The 22,636-nt window shown below is 38.8% G+C and overlaps 1 protein-coding gene across 8 annotated transcripts in view; it reads right to left on the bottom strand.

The window, feature by feature from the left end:
* LOC100936428 (uncharacterized) overlaps nt 1–22,636 on the bottom strand; it is a 600,254-nt gene that overhangs the window by 234,885 nt on the left and 342,733 nt on the right. For 7 of the 8 annotated variants that reach the window (XR_008517430.2, XR_008517435.2, XR_008517431.2 and 4 more), the window contains one exon: nt 17,515–17,586. Coding sequence is in view for 1 of the 8 variants with exons in the window: in XM_063720861.1 (XP_063576931.1) it covers nt 17,515–17,586 (72 nt within the window). In the remaining 7 variants the exon portion in view is untranslated. Of the gene's footprint in view, nt 1–17,514; nt 17,587–22,636 lie in introns of those variants that run through there. The other variant, XR_008517427.2, reaches the window with a different exon arrangement.

The following is a 22,636-nucleotide window of genomic DNA, read 5'->3' as shown; positions in this document are numbered from 1 at the left end:
AACCATTGTGGAAGACAGTGTGGTGATTCCTCAGGGATCTAGAACTAGAAATACCATTTGACCCAGCCATCCCATTACTGGGTATATACCCAAAGGATTATAAGTCATGCTGCTATAAAGACACATGCACATGTATGTTTATTGTGGCACTACTCACAATAGCAAAGACTTGGAACCAACCCAAATGTCCAACAATGATAGACTGGATTAAGAAAATGTGGCACATATACACCATGGAATATTATGCAGCCATAAAAAAGGATGAGTTCACGTCCTTTGTAGGGGCATGGATGAAGCTGGAAACCATCATTCTCAGCAAACTATCACAAGGACAGAGAACCAAACACTGCATGTTATCACTCATAGGTGGGAATTGAACAATGAGAACACTTGGACACAGGAAAGGGGAACATCACACACTAGGGCCTGTTGTGGGGTGGCGGCAGACGGGAGGGATAGCATTAGGAGAAATACCTAATGTAAATGATGAGTTAATGGGTGCAGCACACCAACATGGCACATGTATACATATGTAACAAACCTGCACGTTGTGCACATGTACCCTAGAACTTAAAGTGTAATAATAAAAATATATATATATAAAAGCATGATGTTGAAAGAGAGAGAAAGAAAATAATCGGCTTTACAGTGGGGAAATCCGATTAACACTTCCACAAGCTAGCCGATCAATGACAATATCAATAATGATAAGTTATTTTGATAGTATTCATCTTTGATAATAGGTGATGAGAATGGCAATTTATCTTTGTGGTCCTCCTCTCAAAATGCATGACTCAAGTCTAAGCATGAGATAAACATCAGATAAATTCCAATTGAGGAATGTTACACAGAACAAGTGACCAGTAAGCCACAAAATTATAAAGGTCATTAGAAGCAAGAAATGTCTGAGAAACTGTCACAACCAAGAATAGACTAAGGTGATACCACTACTAAATGGAATGTGGTACCCCTGTACGTCATCCTTGAACAGAAAACGGGTGTTGGGGAAACACTGAGGAGATTTAAATAATGTATAGACTTCGGTGTGTTACCATGTATCAATTATGTTTCATTAATTGTGATAAATATACCGTACTAATATGATAGATTTGAGAAACTGAGTGTGGGGAGCTCTCTGTATTATCTTTTCAATAATTTTGTAAATATAAAATTATACTAAAATTAAAAATTAAAAGATACATGAGCAAAATGTTTTAATCAGAAAAAAATAATTAATCTAAACACTTGATAGGTATGTTACAGAAATATTTTCTCAAGTATGGAAGTAACGTTCAAAAAGCAATTTCTGAGAAATATACATTAAAGTAGTAAAACTACTCCTTTAGTTTCCATGACATTGTTTCTCCTGTTTTGTCCTTCTCTTATATCTGATTTTCTTTTCAATTCTTTTAAATCTCATTGACTCTTACATATAGGTTGTTTGATGACCTCCAAATCTTCAGCACATACACCAGTATAGCGCTCCAACCTTATTTCTAAATGTCCACAGGCACCCATCCCATTCATAAAACCAAAATCAGTTTTTTCCTACTAATCTTCCCCTACTGCGTTTAACAACCAATCATTCTCCATGCTTAACGAGTCAGAAGAGATCCCAAGACACCTCAACACTTTCCCAATAAAACACTGGGACAAGTGAAGAAACGTGGAATACAAATAAGTCATCAAAAAGTTCCTGACTGAAAGAAAAAAAAAATCAAATTAACTTTTTGGTTAAAACTTGAAGATAGTAATAACATGTATTAAAATGCAGAGTAGGTCTCTCAAGAAAAGAACATTGAGGGCCAACAGAATCCCATTTTCATCTGGCCAGATCACTCTCTGCAATATTCCCCACACCATAAAACATACTAAGTTGTAAATTTATAACCTTCCAAAGAAGTCAGAAATAGCAGTGGGAAGAAAAAGCCCATTGAAGTTCTGAAGTGAAGAGTCTGTCTTTTACGAGTCCCATGTGAATCATAATATATGGAATGTTGATGAGGTTTTAGAGTTAAAATCTTAAGTCCATTAAAAAACTTAATTATTACATTAGCCTTTTGGAGCAAAGGTCTAAAATATAATGAATTTTGGTTTACAAATAAAACTAGTATGATAAAAACTGAACAGAAACACAAGGATAAACCCACAACTTTCAATGATCCTTTTGAAGAAAGCGGTACCTCTAATCTCACAACTGTCACTGCAATTAAATGTAGTGAGAGCACACATCAAAAATGAGTACTGCCATGAGGGACTTTAGCCAAAGTGTAAAGTATGCTGTTTGTCTTGGAAATGTCCCACCTCGTGGTAAATTCTCTTAATCTTTGCTCAGGCATCCAGTACCCTCATGCTTCCCTCTGGCTATCCCAGGCTCTCCTAACTCACTGAACACCCACAATCCCTCCTCCTCCAGCAAGAGCCCTGTGCTTTCAAACCAAACTTCCTGTCAGTTCCACTTTTCAATCAAAACTCCAATTTCCTCAGGGTGGCTGATTTTGGCAGTCACTAAGCAAAATCCTAATCTGATAATCTGATTAAATTAATTCAAAGTAAGTTGTAAATGGCTAATAGCCTAAATTTCTGAGAGAAGCTGAATATTTGACAATCTAATTTGTAGAATATACAAAAGAGATGTATTGAATTGGAAACCTGAGTGCCCTCTGTTAATACTCAAATTTCTTCCATTACTTCTTTCTTTTCTACCTTTCTTTCTTTTCTTTTCTTTCTCTTTCTTTCTTTCTGTTTCTTTCTTTCTTTCTTTTCTTTCTCTTTTCTTTCTGCCTTTCTTTTTTCTTTTCCTTTTCTTTCCTTTATCTCCTCCCTCCCTTCCTCCTTTTTTTCCTTTCTTCTTTCTTTCCTTCCTTTTTTCTCTCCTTCCTTCCCTCCTTTTTCTTTCCCTCCAGCTTTTCTAGACTCTCAAAATTCTCCCTTGCTAGTCACTTTTTAAAATCTGTGATGAGAAAAAAAATTGACTAAGTTTTAGGATTATCTCTCCTATTTCTTGTAATAATCTGTCACCAACTTAAAATGTGAACAGTGCATTTGGAAGTATCACAATGAGCTACAGCTTTTTTTTTTTTTTAATTCAAACACTTAACCTGCCACAAATAGCAACTATTGATTAGAATGTCTTTCCCAGAAATGTTAGCCATCATGTGTAAGTAATTACTGCTATTTGCATCAGGCCATCAATGCAAAGCACAGCAATATATATCATATATTCATTTTTACTAATTATTCCTTCAACATATTCATTAATAATAAGTAATACCATGACTTATTTCTTTCTATGAAACAATCAAAATAGTCTATCTTTATTTCATATTTTTCTGTGCCAGGTGCTGCTCTAAGTACTTTGGGTATAATAATTCATTTCATCCTCAAAATGAAATTATAAGTTGGTAATTTTTATATACTTTCTTTTAACATATTTGGAAACTAAGATTTAGAGAAGCTAAGAAACTTGCCAAAAATTACATAACAGCCAAATTGTATTTAAACCCCACTGAATGAGTCTATAAAAAATGTGTACTGTCTACTCCTCCAGGAATATATATGTATGCATGTTAAAATAACATATATGAGTATTGATACTATCAGAAGCTCAGTCTCAGTGGAAGGTGTGAAATCAGAAAGTGGGAGTTAGACTAATGTTAAAAGATTACCTTGCATAGGAAACATTATTAGGGTATCTTGGATAAACCTGGAAGAAGGTGAATGGGATATGATAGCCAGGAGGATCAATAAGAAGTAGCGTTACTTCCAGGTCATTTCATCTAAGGAGTAGGTGAGAGTAGAGGTACAGACTTCACAGTCAGGCTTTGCCAGGCTTGTGAATGATAGTCCTGGTGGCAAAATGGTGAACTGAACTGACTAGATAAGGGAGACGGGAAGTAATGTCCCCAGAAATCCTAACAGCAAGTGAAAGAGAAAATCAGTCAGCCTAATCACTGTGAAATAAGAAGAGAAAAATATAACAGACATTCTTATCAGAAAAAACTTTTATGTAATCCAATAATAGAGTCTAATAATATAGTATAGTGTTATTTCATTTATTTATATTGAATATACTGGGATCTTCCAATAGACATTGCTAAGCAGAATACCACCAAGTAGCAAACTATGCAAAGGAAACATTTGAACACTTGTTCAATAAATATCATAGTGGACTGTTTGAAAAGGTAATATCTTCTTGAGGTTTAAAAAATCTAGTCATACAGAAGCATACAAAGCATAAAATAAAGATGCCTTCCTTTCCATAATGATAGTATTCTGTTCCCCTGATGTAACTACTAAACTGAATGTGTTTTCAGGAAATATGCATTGTATGAAAAATACATAATCACTTGCACTTTTTTTGTAGTATTTATTTATTTTTGAGACAGGGGTCTTGCCCTGTCGACCAGGCTGGAGTGAAGTGGTGCGATCTTGACTAACCGCAACCTCCACCTCCTGGGTTCAAGTAATTAGAGACAGGGTTTCACCATGTTGGCCAGGCTGGTCTTGAACTCCTGACCTCAAGTGATCTGCCCATCTTGGCCCCTCAAAGTACTAGGATTACAGGCATGGGTCATCGCACCTACCCTATTTTTAATTTTTATAAATTTATTTATTTATTTATTTATTTATTTTGTGAAGACAATGGTCTCACCATATTTCTCAGGCTGATGTCAAACTCCTGGGCTCAAGCTATCCTCCTGTCTCGGCCTCCCAAAGAGCTAGGATTACATGCTTGAGCCACCACCCACAGCCCTCACTTGTAAAACAGATTAAATTATATTCCATATATGTGACTTTAATTTGCTTGATATAGTTGGCTTCATAAGAAAGGAAATCTGACTGCATATATTGTGTTGTAACTTGATTTACTTACATTCTTAATATGATGTGTGTGTGTGTAAACCTTTTCTAATTAGGGACCTAAGTTCTTCCTCATTATCACTCCTGTTTAATATTCTAAAAATTCAAGCTGTATCTGGTGTGTTTAATCATGGGAATATTTTATATTTGTTCTCTATTACCTGGCAGAAATAAGATAACAATATCTTAAAAAAAATTGCTTTATCCAATTAGTTCTCATACATTTCACACTGCTGTACATTTGGGGGTGGGGTAAAAAAGCAGATCTAAAGCCAAATGGCAGAGTTTAAAATACCCTGTAGACCATAGTTAAGTATGTAAAAGTTTAATAAACTTGAATTTCCAGTTACTCTGGCCAAAAGTTTATGTTCAAGAAATATTAACTGACCATCTTAAAAGTAAATCCTAGATGTTGGGGTAGGTGGTTAGGCAAAGCATTCCTCTGAGAATTATAAGGAAAAATGAAACTTGCTGAAGGAGTCAGAGTGAATGGGGTCATCCATGCAACAGCAGCTATATTTTCATCTCTTTCCACTTATCCCCCTTGGCACTAAAGAAATTCAGTACAGAGAAATGTTGCAGCTGGGGAGACGAGACAAGCATCTGGTTAAGAAATAACCCCATTGCTCAGGACAACTTTTGGACTTCTATGTTGATCTTATTAAGTTTCAACTCTTTTTTCTGGAAAAGAAATTCACTAAGAGAAGAAAAAATATTACACTACTTCTGGCACCATGAGTAAAGCTAATGGGCTTCAGACGTCTTTTAGGTGGGGAACATATTTACTATCAAATAAAGACATGAGCTAGCATGGGAAGCATTCTTGGGCTGTCAGAAAGCAGCATAAGCTGCTTGTGAGATTGTGAGTTTTAATAACATATACAACTAACCCTTGAATAACACAGCCTTGAGCTGTGAAGGCTCACTGTTATGCAGATTTTTTTCAATAGATGCATTTGAATTTTTTTTTGAAATTTATGACAATTTGAAAAAACTCACAGTGTAGCACAGAAATTTTGAAAAAATTCAGAAAAGGTTAGATATGTCATGAAAATGCATAAAATATATGTAAATACTGCTCTATTTTTATCATTTATTACTATAAAATAGATACAAATCTATAATTAAAAGTTAAAATTTACCAAACTGTACAAACACAAACACTTACAAAGATATTTGCAGTCCAGAGAAATGTAAACAAACATAAAGATGCTGTATTATATAATAACTGCATAAAATTAACAGTCATATATGCTGTACTATTTTAATAATTTTATAGCCATCTTTTGTTGCCAATTCACGTTGAAAGGATCAAGTATGCATTTAAAGCACCATGTGAAGCTAATCATCTTCAAGTGATCAGTTCTTTCTCCAGTAAAATATGTTACATAGTAACATATCTCTTGTAGTTTTCATGTATTTTTCACGTTAGTGCAATATTGTAAACCTTGAATAACAGCATGGGCCCATATGAAGTGCTATTAGTGTTACTGAAAGTGCTCCCAAGAAACAGAGAGAAGTCACCACATTACAAGAAAAAGTTGAATTGTTTGATACATATCATAGATTGAGGTCTGCAGTTGCAGTTGCCCAGCGTTTCAAGATAAATGAATCCAGCTTAACAATCATTGCAAAAAAAGAAAAATTCATGAAGCTATAGCTGCAATTACACCAGTACTTTCTGCAAAATACTTTTTTATATTGTATAGAACATGCACCTTTTATGTGGTTTTAAGATCGATGTGAGAAAGACATATGTATAGACACTAATATGATTTGAGAAAAAGTGAAATTATTATTTGGCAACTTAAAGCAAAAGGAAGGTGAAGGAGGTAAAACTAGAAAATTTAATGCCAGCAAAGGATGGCTTGATAATTTCAGAATGAGGTGTTGCTTGAAATTGTCAAGATAACAGAAGAAGGCTGGGTGCCGTGGCTCATGCCTGTAATCCCAGCACTTTGGGACGCCGAGGCGGGCAGATCACCTGAGGTCAGGAAGTCAAGACCAGCCTGGCCAACATGGTGAAACCCCATGTCTACTAAAAATAGAGCCAGGCGTGGTGGTACCTGCCTGTAGTCCCAGCTACTCAGGTGGCTAAGGCAGGAGAATCGCTTGAACCCGGGAGGCAGAGGTTGCAGTGAGCCAAGATCATGCCACTGCACTCCAGCCCAGATGACAGACTCCGTCTCAAAAAATAAAAAAATAAATAAATAAAATAACAGAAGAAGCAGCAGCTTCTGCTGACTAAGAATCAGCAAATGAGTTCCCAGACACCATTAAGAAAATCATTGAGGAGAAAGGTTTTCTGCCTGAACTGGTTTTTAATGCAGACAAAAGTGCCCAAAAAGTCACAATGGACATTTTTTTTTCAGTAAGGAAGAGAAGCAAGTAAGCACCAGAATTTAAGGCAGGAAGGCATAGGCTAACTCTACTGTTTTGTGCAAATGCAGTCTGGCTTATGATTAGGACTGCCCTTGTCCATAAAGCTGCTAACCCCCAAGCCTTGAGGGTAAAAGATAAACACCAGCTGCCAGTCTTTTGGTTGTACAACAAGAATGCCTGGACAACAAGAACTCTTTCACTCTTTCTGGATTGGTTCCATCAATGTTTTGACCCTGAATCAGAAAGTACTTTGCTAATTAAGTGCCTTTAAAGTTTTTATGATATTGGGCAATGCCACCAGCCACCCAGAACCCCATGAGTTCAACACTGATGGTGTAGAAGTGGCCTACCTACCCCCAAACATAGCATCTCTAATTCAGCCCCTAGACAAGGGAGTCATAAGAAACTTTAAAGCTCATTATGCATGGTAATTTATGGAAAGGATTGTCAGTGCTATGGAAGAGAACCCCAGTAGAACATCATGAAAGTCTGGAAGAATTACACCATTGAAGATGCCATTGTTGCTACAGAAAAAGCTGTGAAAGCCATCAAGCCTAAAACAATAAATTCCTACTGAAAAAACTGTGTCCAGATGTTGTGCATGACCTTAAGGACTTACAACAGAGACAATCAAACAAATCATGAAAGAGATAGTGGATATGGCGAAAATGATGTGTTTGAGGGGGGTTCAAGATATGAATCTTGGAGAATCTTGGAGTTAGTAGACAGCACACAGGAGGAATTAATGGAAGGAGATTTGATGGAGGTAAGTGGTTCCAAACCAGTACCAGGTGATGAGGAAGAAGATGTAGAAGAAGTAATGTCAGAAAACAAACTGACATTAGACAATTTGGCACAGGGATTTCGGTTATTCTAGACTCATTTTGACTTATTTTATGACATAAACTGTTTTGTGATATGGGCACAAAAATTAAAGAAAATGGTGGAAGAGTTGTTACCATATAGAAACATTTTTAGAGAAATTAAAAAGCAATTAGACATAAGTTAGGATGTATTTTCATAACCCAAGTGTATCTGCCTTTTTTGCCTCCCTTTCTACCTCCTCCACCTCTACCACCTCTGTCAACTGAGACAGAAGGACCACCCCCTTTTCTTCCTCCCCCTCCTCAGCCTACTCAACGTGAAGATGAGGAAGATGAAGAGCTTTATGATGATCCTCTTCCACTTAATAAATAGTAGATATATTTTTTCTTTATAGTTTTCTTAATAACATTTTTCTCTTTAGCTTACTTTATTGTGAAAATACAATATACAATGCATATAAAATAAAATATGTGTTAATTGACTGCTTATGTTATCAGTAAGGCTTCCAGTCAACAGTAGGCTATTAATTAAGCTTTTGAGGAGTCAAAATTTCTAAGTGGATTTTTTACTGTGCCACCCCTAACCCCTGCATTTTTCCATGGTCACTTGTATATATATTTGTTCTTCATCCTTGTTTCCTGATATATAGCTCTTATAACTTCTGGAATCTCTAGACTCATAAGAGTATCTAGGATGCAAATAAGATGACCACAGGGCTGGTCACGGGAAAAACCAAGGCATGATTAGAGGGTTTGGACTTTTTGCCTGCCCCTCCAGCTTTGGGGGATAGAATAAAGGCTGGAGGTTAAGTTGATCACTAATGGCAGATAATTCAATCAATCGTGACTATATAGTAAGGCTTCCATGAAACATGAAAATCTAAAAGGATTGGGTTCAGAGCTTCCAGACAGCTGAACAAATGGAGGTTCCTGGGGGGGGTGACACACCTAAAGAGGGCATGGAAGCTCTGCACCTGTATTTTTTGTTGTTGTTGTTTTGTTTTGTTTTGTTTTGAAATACAGTCTCATTCTGAGCTGGAGTGCAGTAGCATGATCTTGGCTAACTGCAACCTCTGACTCCCAGGTTCAAGCAATTTTTGCGCCTCAGCCTCCCAAGTAGCTGGGATTACAGGCGTGGCCACACCCAGCCTGCACCTGTTCTTGAATGCCTTGCCCTCTGCACCTCTTCCATTTGTCTGATCACTGATATGTATCCTTTGTAATATCCTTTATAATAAACCAGTAAACATAAGCGTTTCCTTGACTTCTGTGAGCTACTGTAGCAAATTAATCAAATTCAAACAGAAGATCAGCCAGGCGCGGCGGCGCACACCTGTAATCTCGGAACTTTGGGAGGCCGAGGCAGGTGGATCACCTGAGGTCAGGAGTTTGAGATCAGCCTGGCCAACATGTTGAAATCCCACCTCTCTACTAAAAATACAAAAATTAGCTGGGAGTGGTGGTGTACACCTGTAACCCCAGCTACTCGGGAGGGTGAGGCAGGAGAATAGTTTGAACCCAGGAGGTGGAGATTGCAGTGAGCCGAGATTGCGAATCGTACTCCAGCCTAAGTGACAAGAGCGAAACTCCGTCTCAAAACAACCAAAAACAAAAAAACAATGACTGGGCATGGTGGCTCATGCCTGTAATCTCAGCACTTTGGGAGGCCTAGGCGGGCTGATCATGAGGTCAGGAGTTTGAGACCAGCCTGGCCAACATGGTGAAATCCTGTCTCTAATAAAAATTAAAAAAAATTAGCCTGGCGTGGTGGCAGGCCCCTGTAATCCCAGTTACTTGGGAGGCTGAGGCAGAAGAATCACTTGAAACAAGAAGGCAGAGGTAGCAGTGAGCCGAGATTGCACCACTGCATTCCAGCCTGGGCGAAAGAGCGAGACTCCATCTCAAAAAAAAAAAAAAAAAAAAAAAAAAAAAGACAGAAGATCGTAGGAACCCTGATTTATAGACAGTTGGTCAGAAGTATGGGCTCTACTACTTGTGACTGGTATCTGAAGTAGTGTGTGGTGTCAGTAAGAGGACTGGGCCCTCAACCTGTGGGCTCAGAAACTATCTTGAGGTTGACAGTCAGAATTGAATAGAATTGGAGGACACCCAGCTGGTGTCCACTGCAGAATTCATTGCTGGAGAATTGCTTAGTGTGTGTGGGGAAAAAAATCCACACACATTTGGTCACAGAAGTGTTCTGTGTTATGGGAGTATAGCAGGAGAATCTGAGTTTGTTTTCTTCTATATCCTTACACTCCTCTTTTCCCCCACCAAAGAAATGGCCAAAATATCTAGAGTGTTTCTTTATAACTAGCATATCTAATGAAAAAGAAAAAAATTGGTGATCAGTTAGTGTAGACATGGGCTGGAGAATCTTTGTTTGGAGTCTGATGAAGATAAAATATGCTGCTGTAATACTAAAGAATAGGTATCTTCATGAGTATAAACAGAGGTAGGAGGCAATACATTGGCATTAGCAGGGAGAGAGATACTATGTCGGAGACAAAGCAAATAATTTCCAGAATTTCCAGGTAAGTAAAGAAAAATTATGATTGGGTCAGAACTGGTTTTTCTATTTATAATTGTGATAAAAAGCAAGCAAAAAACAAACAAACAAAAAACAAAATAATCTGGAGGTAATAGAGATCAATATTCAGATAAAGCCAAAATCATGGGAATATTTGTAAAATAACAGATATGTTTAAAAAATATACATTTAGCCACAGGTTAACTAAGAGCCTATTTTAGGAGTTTGTAAAATGACTACAGAACAAACATGAATAAAATTTTATGGTTTTTTTATTTGCAAGAATAACTATGCAAATTTGTTTTAGGTTTCAGAGAATGACAAAAGGGAAAGTAGGAACCAAACTCTTCTGAAATGGTTTTATTTCTCTAAAAAAAATCATTAAAATGAGTCATAAGCGTACAAATTTTACAGTCAACACAATCTGGAGAATTCATGATAATAAAATACAAACAAACTCCACAATTCTTTCAAAATCTTCATTTTAATCACATCTATTCTAAATTTGTAAAACCATTTTAGACAACTTTCTCTGTCATCACTATCGCTGAACAATTAATAAAAACCAACACCTGATGGTCTCCACAGGAAAAAAAAATATAAACACAATGTATCACGTATAATTTCAGAGTGATTACTTATTATTTTGTATAAAACTTACTCTTTGATCCAAATTTAAGGGCTTCTAGTATAGAAGAATGTTTCTAACTAAATAAAGTAGGACCTACAAATGGCTTTTGAAATTTGACTACTACAGAAAAAAGGTAGTTTGTGCCTGGATGACGCTGTAAACATGCAGCCTTTTCCTGGGCCCTTGATGGGGTGGGATGGTGGTGGGAGGGGTGGAGTACACAGCTAGCAATGTGTCTATATTCACGCACCAGAAATGACTCTGGAACTCTCTGCTTTTATTTTTTTTTTACTCTCTCAACTGTCTTACTATTCATTGTCTGGGAGACCCTGAATAGCACAAGAAGTAAAAAAGGGACTTACCTAATAAATACATTCCTAATATACTCACTGTAGTAAACACAGCAAGAAAAGAAAATAACTCAACACGTTAAAGATTCTTATAAACTACATAAAACTAACTTACTTTTGTAAACAATTAAAAAGCCCTGTAAATATCAGGATATACTTATTTAACTGTCACATATGTGTGTTGAATAGTCTGAATAAGTAATAGCCACATTTTAAGACACTGTAAATTCCTGGCTTGCTATTAAAACCAGTATTATAATCCTAAATGTCATCTTAAGAAACTCCATGGTTGTAGGATCACAAATATGTATGTTCTAATTGTCAGGCCTCTGAGCCCAAGCTAAGCCATCATATCCCCTGTGATCTGCACGTATACATCCAGATGGCCTGAAGCAGCTGAAGATCCACAAAAGAAGTGAAAATAGCCAAGTCCTGCCTTAACTGATGACATTCCACCATTGTGACCTGTTCCTGCCCCATCCTAACTGATCAATTGACCTTATGACAATACACCCTCCCCGCCCTTGTGATAATGTACTTTGTGATATTCCCTCGCCCTTAAGAAGGTACTTTGTGATATTCTCCCCGCCCTTGAGAATGTACTTTGTGAGATCCAGCCCTGCCCATAAAAAGTTGCTCCTAACTCCACCGCCTATCCCAAACCTGTAAGAACTAATGATAATCCCACCACCCTTTGCTGACTCTCTTTTTGGACTCAGCCCGCCTGCACCCAGGTGATTAAAAAGCTTTACTGCTCACACAAAACCTGTTTGGTGGTCTCTTCACATGGATGTGCATGACATTTGGTGCCAAAACCCGAGAATGGTTCTAAATGGCCAGAAAACGACACTTTTGATTTCTCCATCCTACAAGATCTAGATAACTTTGTCGAAAAATGGGCAAATGGTCTGAGGTGACTGACATCCAGCCATTCTTTTACACATCGGTCCCTCCCTAGTTTCTGCTCCCAATGCGACTTGTCCCAAATCTTTCTTCTTTCTCTTCTGTCTGTTCCTTCAGTCCCAACCCCAAGTGTCACTAAGTCTTTTGAATCTTCCTTTTCTACCCACCCATCTGACCTCTCCCCTTCTTCCCAGATTGCTCCTCCTCAGGTCACTCCCTGCCAGGCTGAATCAGGCTCCAACTCTTCTTGAGCCTCTGCTCCCCTACCCTACAACCCTTCTATCACCTCCCCTGCCACACCCAGTCTGGCTTACAGTTTCATTCCACGAGGAGCCCTCCCCTACCTGCCCAACAATTTCCTCTTAAAGAGGTGGCTGGAGCTAAAGGCATAGTCAAGGTTAATGCTCCTTTTTCTCTATCAGACCTTTCCCAAATCAGTGTTTAGGCTCTTTTTCATCTAATATAAAAACCCAGCCCAGTTCATGGCCCATTTAGCAACAACCCTTAGATGCTTTACCGCCCTAGACCCAGAGGGGCCAGAAGGCCATCTTATTCTTAATATGCGTTTTATTACCCAGTCTGTTCCTGACATTAGAAAAAGCTCCAAAAATTAGATTCCAGCCCTCAAACCCCACAATAGGATTTAATTAACCTCGCCTTCAAGGTGTACAATAATAAAAAAGAGTCAGCCAAGTGGCAACATATTTCTGAGTTGCAATTACTTGCCTCTGCCGTGAGAGAAACCCTAGCCTTATCTCCAGCACACAAGAACTTCAAATTGCCTAAACCACAGAGAACAGGTGTTCCTCCAGAACCTCCTCCCCCAGGATGTTGCTCCACGTGCCGGAAATCTGACCACTGGGCCAAGGAATGCCAGCAGCCTGGGATTCCTCCTAAGCTGTGTCCCATCTGTGCAGGACCCCACTGGAAATTGGACTGTCCAACTCTCCCAGCAGCCACTCCCAGAGCCCCTGGAACTCTGGCCCAAGGCTCTCTGACTCCTTCCCAGATCTTCTTGGCTCAGCAGCTGAAGACTGATGCTGCCCGATCGCCTTGGAAGCCTCCTGGACCATCACAGATGCTTTGGGTAACTCTTACAGTGGAGGGTAAGTCTGTCCCTTTCTTAATCAATACGGAGGCTACCCACTCCCCATTACCTTCTTTTCAAGGGCCTGTTTCCCTTGCCTCCATAACGTTGTGGGTATTGACAGCCAAGCTTCTAAACCTCTTAAAACTCCCCAACTCTGGTGCCAATTTGGACAATATTCTTTTATGCACTCCTTTTTAGTTATTCCCACCTGCCCAGCTTCCTTATTAGGTCGAGACATTTTAGCCAAATCATTTGTTTCCCTGACTATTCCTGGGCTACAGCCATACCTCAATACCTCCCTTCACAACCCATCATTCTGTTCTGGATCTCAAACATACTTTCTTTACTATTCTTTTGCACCCTTCATCCCAGCCTCTCTTTGCTTTCACTTGGACTGATCCTGACACCCATCAGGCTCAGCAAATTACCTGGGCCGTACTGCCGCAAGGCTTCACAGACAGCCCCCATTATTTCAGTCAAGCCCTTTCTCATGATTTACTTTCATTCTGTCCACCTTATTCAATATTTTGATGACCTTCTACTTTATAGCCCCCCGCCCCCCAAAATCTTCTCAACAGGACACCCTCCTGTTCCTCTAACATCTATTCTCAAAGGGATATCACATATTCCCCTCCAAAGCACAAATTTCTTCCTCATCTGTTACCTATCTCAGCATGATTCTTCATAAAAACACATGTGCTTTCCCTGCTGATCATGTCCGGCTAATCTCCCAAACCCAACCCCTTCTACAAAGCCACAACTCCTTTCCTTCCTAGGCATGATTAAGTACTTTCACCTTTGGATACCTGATTTTGCCATCCTGAATAAACCATTATATAAACTCACAAAAGGAAACCTAGCTGGCCCCATAGATCCTAGATGCTTTCCCCACTACTCTTTCTATTCCTTAAAAACAGCCCTAGAAGCTGCTCCCACACTAGCTCTCCCTAACTCATCCCAACCCTTTTCATTACACACAGCCAAAGTACAGGGCTGTGCAGTTGGAATTCTTACACAAGAGCTGGGACCGTGCCCTATAGCCCTTCTATCCAAACAACTCAACTTCACAATTCTTGGCTGGCCTTCATGTTTGTGCCATTTAAATACTTCTAGAGGCCTTCAAAAATCACAGGCTATGCTCCACTTACCCTTTACAGCTCTCACAACCTTCAAGCATTAATATCCTCCTCATATCTTTCACATTTATTGTCTGCCTCCCAACTCCTCCAGCTCTATTCACTCTTTGTTGAAACTCCAACAGTAACTATTACCCATGGGCCTGATTTCAACCCAGCTTCTCATTTAGCACCCAACACAAGTCCTGAACCACATGACTGTATTTTCCTAACACACATAGGATCTTCTCCCTTTCCTCATATTTCTAATCTTCCAATTCCAAACCCAGACCACACTTGGTTTATTGATGGCAGTTCTACACTCAATCAATTTTCACCAGCTAAAGCTGGATACACTGTCATGTCCCACACCTCTATTATTGAAGCTGCTGCACTTCCTCCCTCCACCACTTCCCAACAAGCCAAACTGATTGCTTTAACTCGTGTGCTCTCTCTAGCTAAAGGAATGCACATTAACGTTTATAGTGACTCCATATATGCTTTCCACATCCTCCATAACCATGCTGTGGTAAGGAAAGAGGCTTCCTTACCACACAAAGCTCTTCCATTATCAATGCCTCCCTAATAGAGGCCCTCCTTAAGGTTGTTCTCCTGCCAGCCAAGGCTGGAATCATTCATTGTAAAGGACACCAGAAACCTACTGATCTTATTGCAAAAAAAATAACCTATGCCTCCACACCCGCTAATATTCCAGCCCCCACTCCAGAGGGCGAGTATTTTTTTTTTTCTCCTCTATCGCTCCCACCTACTCTTCTTCTGAAAACCTGCTCTACCAGTCTTTTCCAACCCAGGGCAAGTGGTTCTTAGATCATGGAAAACTCATCCTTCCTGCCTCACAAGCTCAGTCCATTCTTTTGTCTTTTCATAACCTCTTCCATGTAAGTTACAAGCCACTAGCCCGCCTCTTAGAACCTCTCATTTCCTTTAAAATATTTGCCCTGCATTTCACTCCATCCTTAGCTACCTTCCCCTTGTTCTTCGGACTCTCCTCTTAGCCCCTCCTCTTGGTTGCTCATACCCAGCCCCATGAATAGCAGCGAAAGGTTACTCGTAGACACTTTGCATTTTCTCATACACCATAAAAATCAAACCTCCCCTTCTACCCAGCTGCCCCGTCAACCCCCATTACAACCTCTAGCAGCTGCTGCCCTTACTAAATCCCTAAGAGTCTGGGTGAAAGATACCGGTTTTTGTGCTCCCTCTCATCTTTTCACTTTACATTTCCAGTTTTGCCTTACAAAGCTCTCTTCTTCTTCTGTGGCTCCTTCACCTACATGTGTCTACCTATTAATTAGACAGGCACATGTACACTAGTCAGCCTTACCCCCCCAAATCAATTTGCAAATATAGGACTGAACAGCTTCCTGTTTCCCTCATGACACCAACACTTTACTTCTATTTTGTTTTTTTTTATCATTATTATTAATATAAGAAAACAGGAACAAGCCTTGACTTACTCATGCTGAAAAAGGAAGACTCTGTATATTTTTAAATGAAGAGTGTTGTTTTTACCTAAATCAATCTGTCCTGGTATACGACAACATAAAAAAACTCAAGGATAGAGCCCAAAAACTCATCTAACAAGCAAATAATTACTCTGAACCCCCTTGGGCACTCTCTAGTTGGATGTCCCAGGTCCTCCCAATTCTTAGACCTTTAATACTTGTTTTTCTCTTTCTCTTATTTGGCCCTTGTGTCTTCCGATTAATCTCTCAGTTCCTACAAAACTGCATCCAGACTATCACTAATCAAACTATATGATAAATGCTGCTTCTAACAACCCCACAATATTACCCCTTACCCCAAAATCTTTCTTCAGTTTAACCACTCCCACTCTAGGTTCCCACACTGCCCCTAATCCTGCTCAAAGCAGCCCTGAGAAACATCGCCCATTATCTCTCCATACCACCGGCAAAAATTTTTGCCACCCCAACACTTCACCAGCATTTTGTTGTGTTTTTCTTATTAACATAAGAAGACAGGAATGTCAGGCCTCTGAGCTCAAGCTAAGCCATCATATCCCCTGTGACCTGCACGTATACATCCAGATGGCCTGAAGCAACTGAAGATCCACAAAAGAAGTGAAAATAGCCAGGTCTTGCCTTAGCTGATGACATTCCACCATTGTGACCTGTTCCTGCCCCACCCTAACTGATCAGCTGACCTTATGACAATACACCCTCCCCGCCCTTGTGATAATGTACTTTGAGATATTCCCCCACCCTTGAGAAGGTACTTTGAGATATTCCCCCACCCTTGAGAAGTTACTTTGTGATATTCCCCCACCCTTGAGAAGGTACTTTGTAATATTCTCTCCGCCCTTGAGAATGTACTTTGTGAGATCCACCCTCTGCCCACAAAAAATTGCTCCTAACTCCACTGCCTATCCCAAACCTACAAGAACTAATGATAATCCCACCACACTTTGCTGACTCTCTTTTCAGACTCAGTCCACCTGCAGCCAGGTGATTAAAAAGCTTTATTGCTCACACAAAGCCTGTTTGGTGGTCTCTTCACATGGACGTGCGTGACATTAATCACATAAGCAACCTTAATTTTCCCTAATTAAAAATTAGAGTAAAATCACCTGCCATGAGTGATAGCCAAGTATCTTTTACACCAAGTTTATCAAAATAAGCTTTTAGGAGTGGAACAATTTTGATCAACTGTGTTAATATTTCAGAACTGCTTGCAACAGTGACTACCATAAGTATGCATTTTTCTATGCATGCAACTTACAAGTGATAACTGCCCAATGGAGCACTAGAAATGTGGTCACATTGGTCTATTTTGCAAGTCACTTACCGTATCGTGTATTCCATTCTCTTCTTGTTGAAATCTTGACATTGAGAGTTCTCTTCATCTCAGAAAGAGCTCCTGAAAAGTATTTTTAGATTATAAAAGATTGCATTTATGCATATACATACATTTCCCCTAAATAATGATCAATATCTTTTAGATATTTTCAATATTTATTAAGAGTTACAGGACCAGAAACAATCAGCAACTTAGTAGATTATCTCTAAGCACAATTGATTTTTACTGAATGCTGTCAAGGCATCAAAATGTACATATTCACCTTTAAAAAGTGTTAACTTTGCATTTACTGTTTCATCCGCAGGGCTAACAGCTGGGTATTACTGTTGTTTTTGTTGTTGTTGTTTTAAGCGACTATCTGAGGTGTTAAGAGGTCCTAATTAAGTAAATTTAACAAACACAGCATTAAGTTTCAAAATCGAAGTGTTAGAACAGATACCTGTTTGATCTGCAGATAACTAATGAGAGCAACAGTACATCACAGACACATTTGATGTTATTCCTGCCTCAGCATATTTGGTTTGATAAAAAATATCTCACTCAAGTAACTGCCCAATATATTGCCCTGAGAGACCGAGAGAGAATTAACGATTTAATTCTAGTTTTTCCTGCCCTTGTTTTGCAAATAAATGAAGACATGGATGGATGGGTTTTTTGAAACACCAAAGATCTGTGTTACAGTGTAGCATTATCATTCCTGGGAGGAGCATGCCATTTGCAGGGCTGAATCACAAAACACAATACAACAACAACAAACCAGGGATGAGTTATTTCAGGCCAATTCACAAATCATTATAGAAATAAGGTAATGAGCGGCCGGGCATGGTGGCTCATGCCTATAATCCCAGCACTTTGGGAGGCTGAGGCGGCCGGATCACGAGGTCAGGAGATCGAGACCATCCTGGCTAACAAGGTGAAACCCCATCTCTAATAAAAATACAAACAATTAGCTGGGTGTGGTGGTGGGTGCCTGTAGTCCCAGCTACTTGGGAGGCTGAGCCAGGACAATGGCGTGAACCTGGGAGGCGGAGCTTGCAGTGAACGGAGATTGCACCACTGCACTCCAGCCTGTGCAACAGAGCAAGATTCCATCTCGAAAAAAAAAAAAAAGAAAAAAAGAAAAAGAAAGAAATAAGGTAATGACCGACTTACAAGTTCCACAAAGATCATTTGAGAGACTTACATTCTGATGAGGAAAACCATACAGACATGTCTACAACTAATGATGAAACATGATGCAATGAAGTTAATTACATGAGAGTTCTTTCATTCTTTCTGAATTGAACAGGGTAGGTATCACTGAGATAGAACTCAAGGCTGTACCTAAATGAAAAATTATCATGTTCAAACATAAAGTGAGAGAGGGAGAGAATAATCCAGATTAAAAGAATAACATGGTTTAGGAGGCAGAGGACAAGTGGGATGGGAGAACCTAAACACTGAATTTAACTTCAGCCCAAATCAGGGAGTGAGAGTAGGAGAAATAAATTGATGTTTATAAGGGGAACTAATAATCTCAGTTTAGTGCCTAGTTGAATCTGTAGTACCTATGGGAAATTCAGAACAAAAAGTTCAGGATGAATATCCAAATTCAAGGTAAAGATTGAGTCAGTTACACGAAAGTGATAACTGAAGCTTTGGGAGCATTTGAGCATTCTCTAACCACGGCATGGTTGAAGAATAAACCTGTGGAATGCCTATATTTGAAAAGACAAGCAGCAAAAATGAGAATAGAAGATATGTTTGGAGAAGCAGCAAGGGAAGCAAGAGATAATGTTTGTCAGATGTTACAAGAGGGTAAGAATTTCACTGAAAAAGAAAGTGGCCAGCATTGTCAATGATGCATGCAAGTAGCAGATTTAGCTTAGAAAGTCATTTGCACTTTTTGAGGGAGCAAGCAGTCTCATGAAGTGGTAGGGAAAGAAATCAGATTGCAAATTGAATAGGGTAAATTGGTCAATGCAGGAATTGGTCAAAATGAATAAGGAAGTTAGTGAAAAAGCAGAGTCTGGGAACTTTTTGAGAGAGAAAGGCACACTGGAAAATGAAAGAAGGAAAGCAAGTGTGTCAAAGAATTAACACATCGGTTTAACAGTATCACATTTTAATGTGATTTCACTGCGCTATTCATTAAAGAGGTACATCAATCAAGCCTGATTTTCTAACCAGGATAATTAATGGATAACTTGAAACAATTAAATTTCAACATTTCAAGTTGTCTAATACTACCTACCTAGTAGTCACTAAGAAAGAAAATGGATAACTTATGTGGTTTAAAAAAAAAAAGACTGTGATGATTAATTTTATGTGTCAACTTTATTGGATTAAAGACTACCTGGAGAGCTAGTAAAGCATTAGTTCTGGGTGTGTCTAGTAGGATGTTTCCAGAGAAGATTACTGTGTGAGTCGTTGGTTTGGGTGGAGAAGATCCACCCTCAATGTAGGTGGAAAAGGCAGAGGAAAGGTAAATTCTCATTCCCTCTCTCTCCTGGAGATAGGACACCCCTTTTCTCCTGCCCTGGTGTCAGAGGCTTTCAAACCAGAGTGACTCCATCATGAGTGAGGGCTAGGGAAATGAGGCTGGGACTTGTTGGGCTGCATTCCCAGAAAGTTAGGTATTCCTAGTCTCTAGATGTTTACGGGCAAGGGAACAGATTGATAATGTTTACTAAACAGACCCAGACTTAGGAGTGTCCTGATATCCTGTTATCTTGAGAAAAGAAGCATTCCTAATTTTGCTTTAAAGATCATAATATTGATTCTTGCAAAATATACTAATTAAGAAAATTAATCCTTTGTCGCAAACCTTAGTAGCAGAGCACGTCCCCATGATCTTTTTTTATACTATACATAAACAAGTATTGTATCTAGTGTGAATGCATTTCTCCTCTTACTTTCAGAAACACCCTACTCTACCTATGGAGTAGCTGTACTTTCACCACTTTACTTTATTAATAAACTTGAAAGCTTTGCACTGTGGACTCACCCTGAATTTTTTCTTGCACAAGATCCAAGAACCCTCTTTTGGGGTCTGGATCAGGACCCCTTTCCTATAACACTCCAACACCAAAAATTCCAGGCTCTCCAGCATTTGGACCCTGGTATTTGCATCAGAGGCTCCTCAGGTTTTCAGGACTTCAGCCTCAGACTGAGAGTTCCACCCTCGACTTCGCTGGTTCTGAGGCTTGAAGACTTGCACTGAGTCACCCTACAGGCATCCCAGGATCTCCAGCTTGCGGATGGCCTGTGATGGGATTTCTCAGCCTCCATAATCACATGAGCCAATTCCCCTAACAAATTACCTCTCATATATCTATCTACATACGTATCTTATTGATTTGGTTTCTCTGGAGAATGCTAATATAAATAACTTCATATTTTAAAAATATTTTTTGATAAAGGATCTATACTCATGTGAACAGAGGCTTACAAAGCTCTGAAACTCAATCTCATTATAAATCTTTCCAAAGACTATTATAGGACAAATCATCAGGAAAGAGGAAAATAAGATATTTCTGCCTTTTTTTTTTTTTAAGACTCTAAAACATGCATTTTTCTCACATGGAAAGTAATGATGCAAGTCAACAAAGCATTTGGGAAACAAATGCTTTCCACCCAAGTAATCTTCAGAAATATACCTGAGACTATTTTTCAAAGGATATAATGGCTACTTACATAGCAGACAACCTGAAATTGATGTTCTACCAAATAACTGGATAACGCTCTTGATAAATGTCAAATTCTTGACGCACAAAGAAAGATTGAAGAAATGTCAGATTGGAGGCAAAGTGCCTGACAGCTACCTGCAATGTTGGATCAGGGATTGGATCCTAGACTGAGGAAATAAGTCCTCAGGGAGACAACTAAGGAAACTTAAGTAAGTCTATAGATGAGTTAATAGGATGGTTTCGATGTTAATCTTTTGTTTTCAATATCTGTTCCCTGATTATGTGAGATGTTAACCTTTAAGGAAGCTGCTTAAAAACTGTAAGGAAATTTCTGTACTACTTTTGAAACTTTTTCATAAGTCTGAAATTATTTAAAAGTTTATTTTAAAGAATTCTAACTTAGGAATAAAACAGATGAAGAACAATTATCTGGAAAGATAAGGAGAGCCAAAATTAACAATGTAATTGTAGGTGTCATATTGCTTTGAAAAAAAATTTTTTTTTTTAATTTTGACCAGTTGAAAAATGGCCAAAACCAAGTGACAACAAGAAAGCGTACCAATAACGCCAGGATCCTCAAGAAATAAATTCTTTGTTTACATGTGAAGTAGCCAGTGTGTATCTTAGTAAATAAATTTAAAAAAAAACTCAAAATGTGATTTTCAACCTGCATTTTCATGTGACACCCCTAGTGTAAAAGAAATTGGTCAAGACCAATTTTTAAGTTGCCATACCGTATGATTTTGCATTTCTACTCCGTGAAAGACACTAGTCATCATAAGCAAAACACCGTCTGTGATTATGGAAATGTTGGTGGAATATTATACGTGTTTCCCAGTAACAGTATTTCATAGAATCTGTTGTGACAAAGAGGCAAGCAAAGTCCTGTTAAGACACAGAGAAAAGAGGAAACATTTCGATTACCTCAGCAAAGCCTGGACAAACAGCTGTCACCATGGTGAGAATGAGGAAAGGTGTGAGGAAGGAAGGGTCATTTGAAGGTAGCACAGAATTATGAAGGGCACTGATTGAGGCATAAAAGAGAAGGACATTTTAGGAAGAGAAAAAGGCTAAGCAGAGGCATAGGATACAAAATAACAGGGTTGTTTTGATTATCTAATTCCAATGAGAGGTGGAGGAGCTCCAAAGCTGGAATTTCATTGAGTGATAGGATGTGAGGAAAACACTTTGGAGTCTAAAGAGCCTTAAGGCTCCCAACAAATTATGTGTTGCAAATAAACACTAAGCCCTCCCACATTTAAGACCAGTTATATTGAATGCTGCTTAATGCATTTCTGTCTCCAAATTCAGCAAAGTTCCATAGAATCCAGTATATGAAATGCTTGCTTTAGTTGCCATTTCCAAAGTAGTGCTGGCAAATTTCCAAGTGCGGAACTTAAAATAATGCTCTAAGTGCATTGCTTTGTATGTGGCCAATTATT

Source organism: Pongo abelii, chromosome 22 (assembly GCF_028885655.2).
Source record: "Pongo abelii isolate AG06213 chromosome 22, NHGRI_mPonAbe1-v2.0_pri, whole genome shotgun sequence".
In the NCBI taxonomy this organism is placed as follows: domain Eukaryota; kingdom Metazoa; phylum Chordata; class Mammalia; order Primates; family Hominidae; genus Pongo; species Pongo abelii.
Note: the sequence above shows the minus strand (reverse complement) of the source record. Positions and strands in the feature narration are given on the sequence as shown.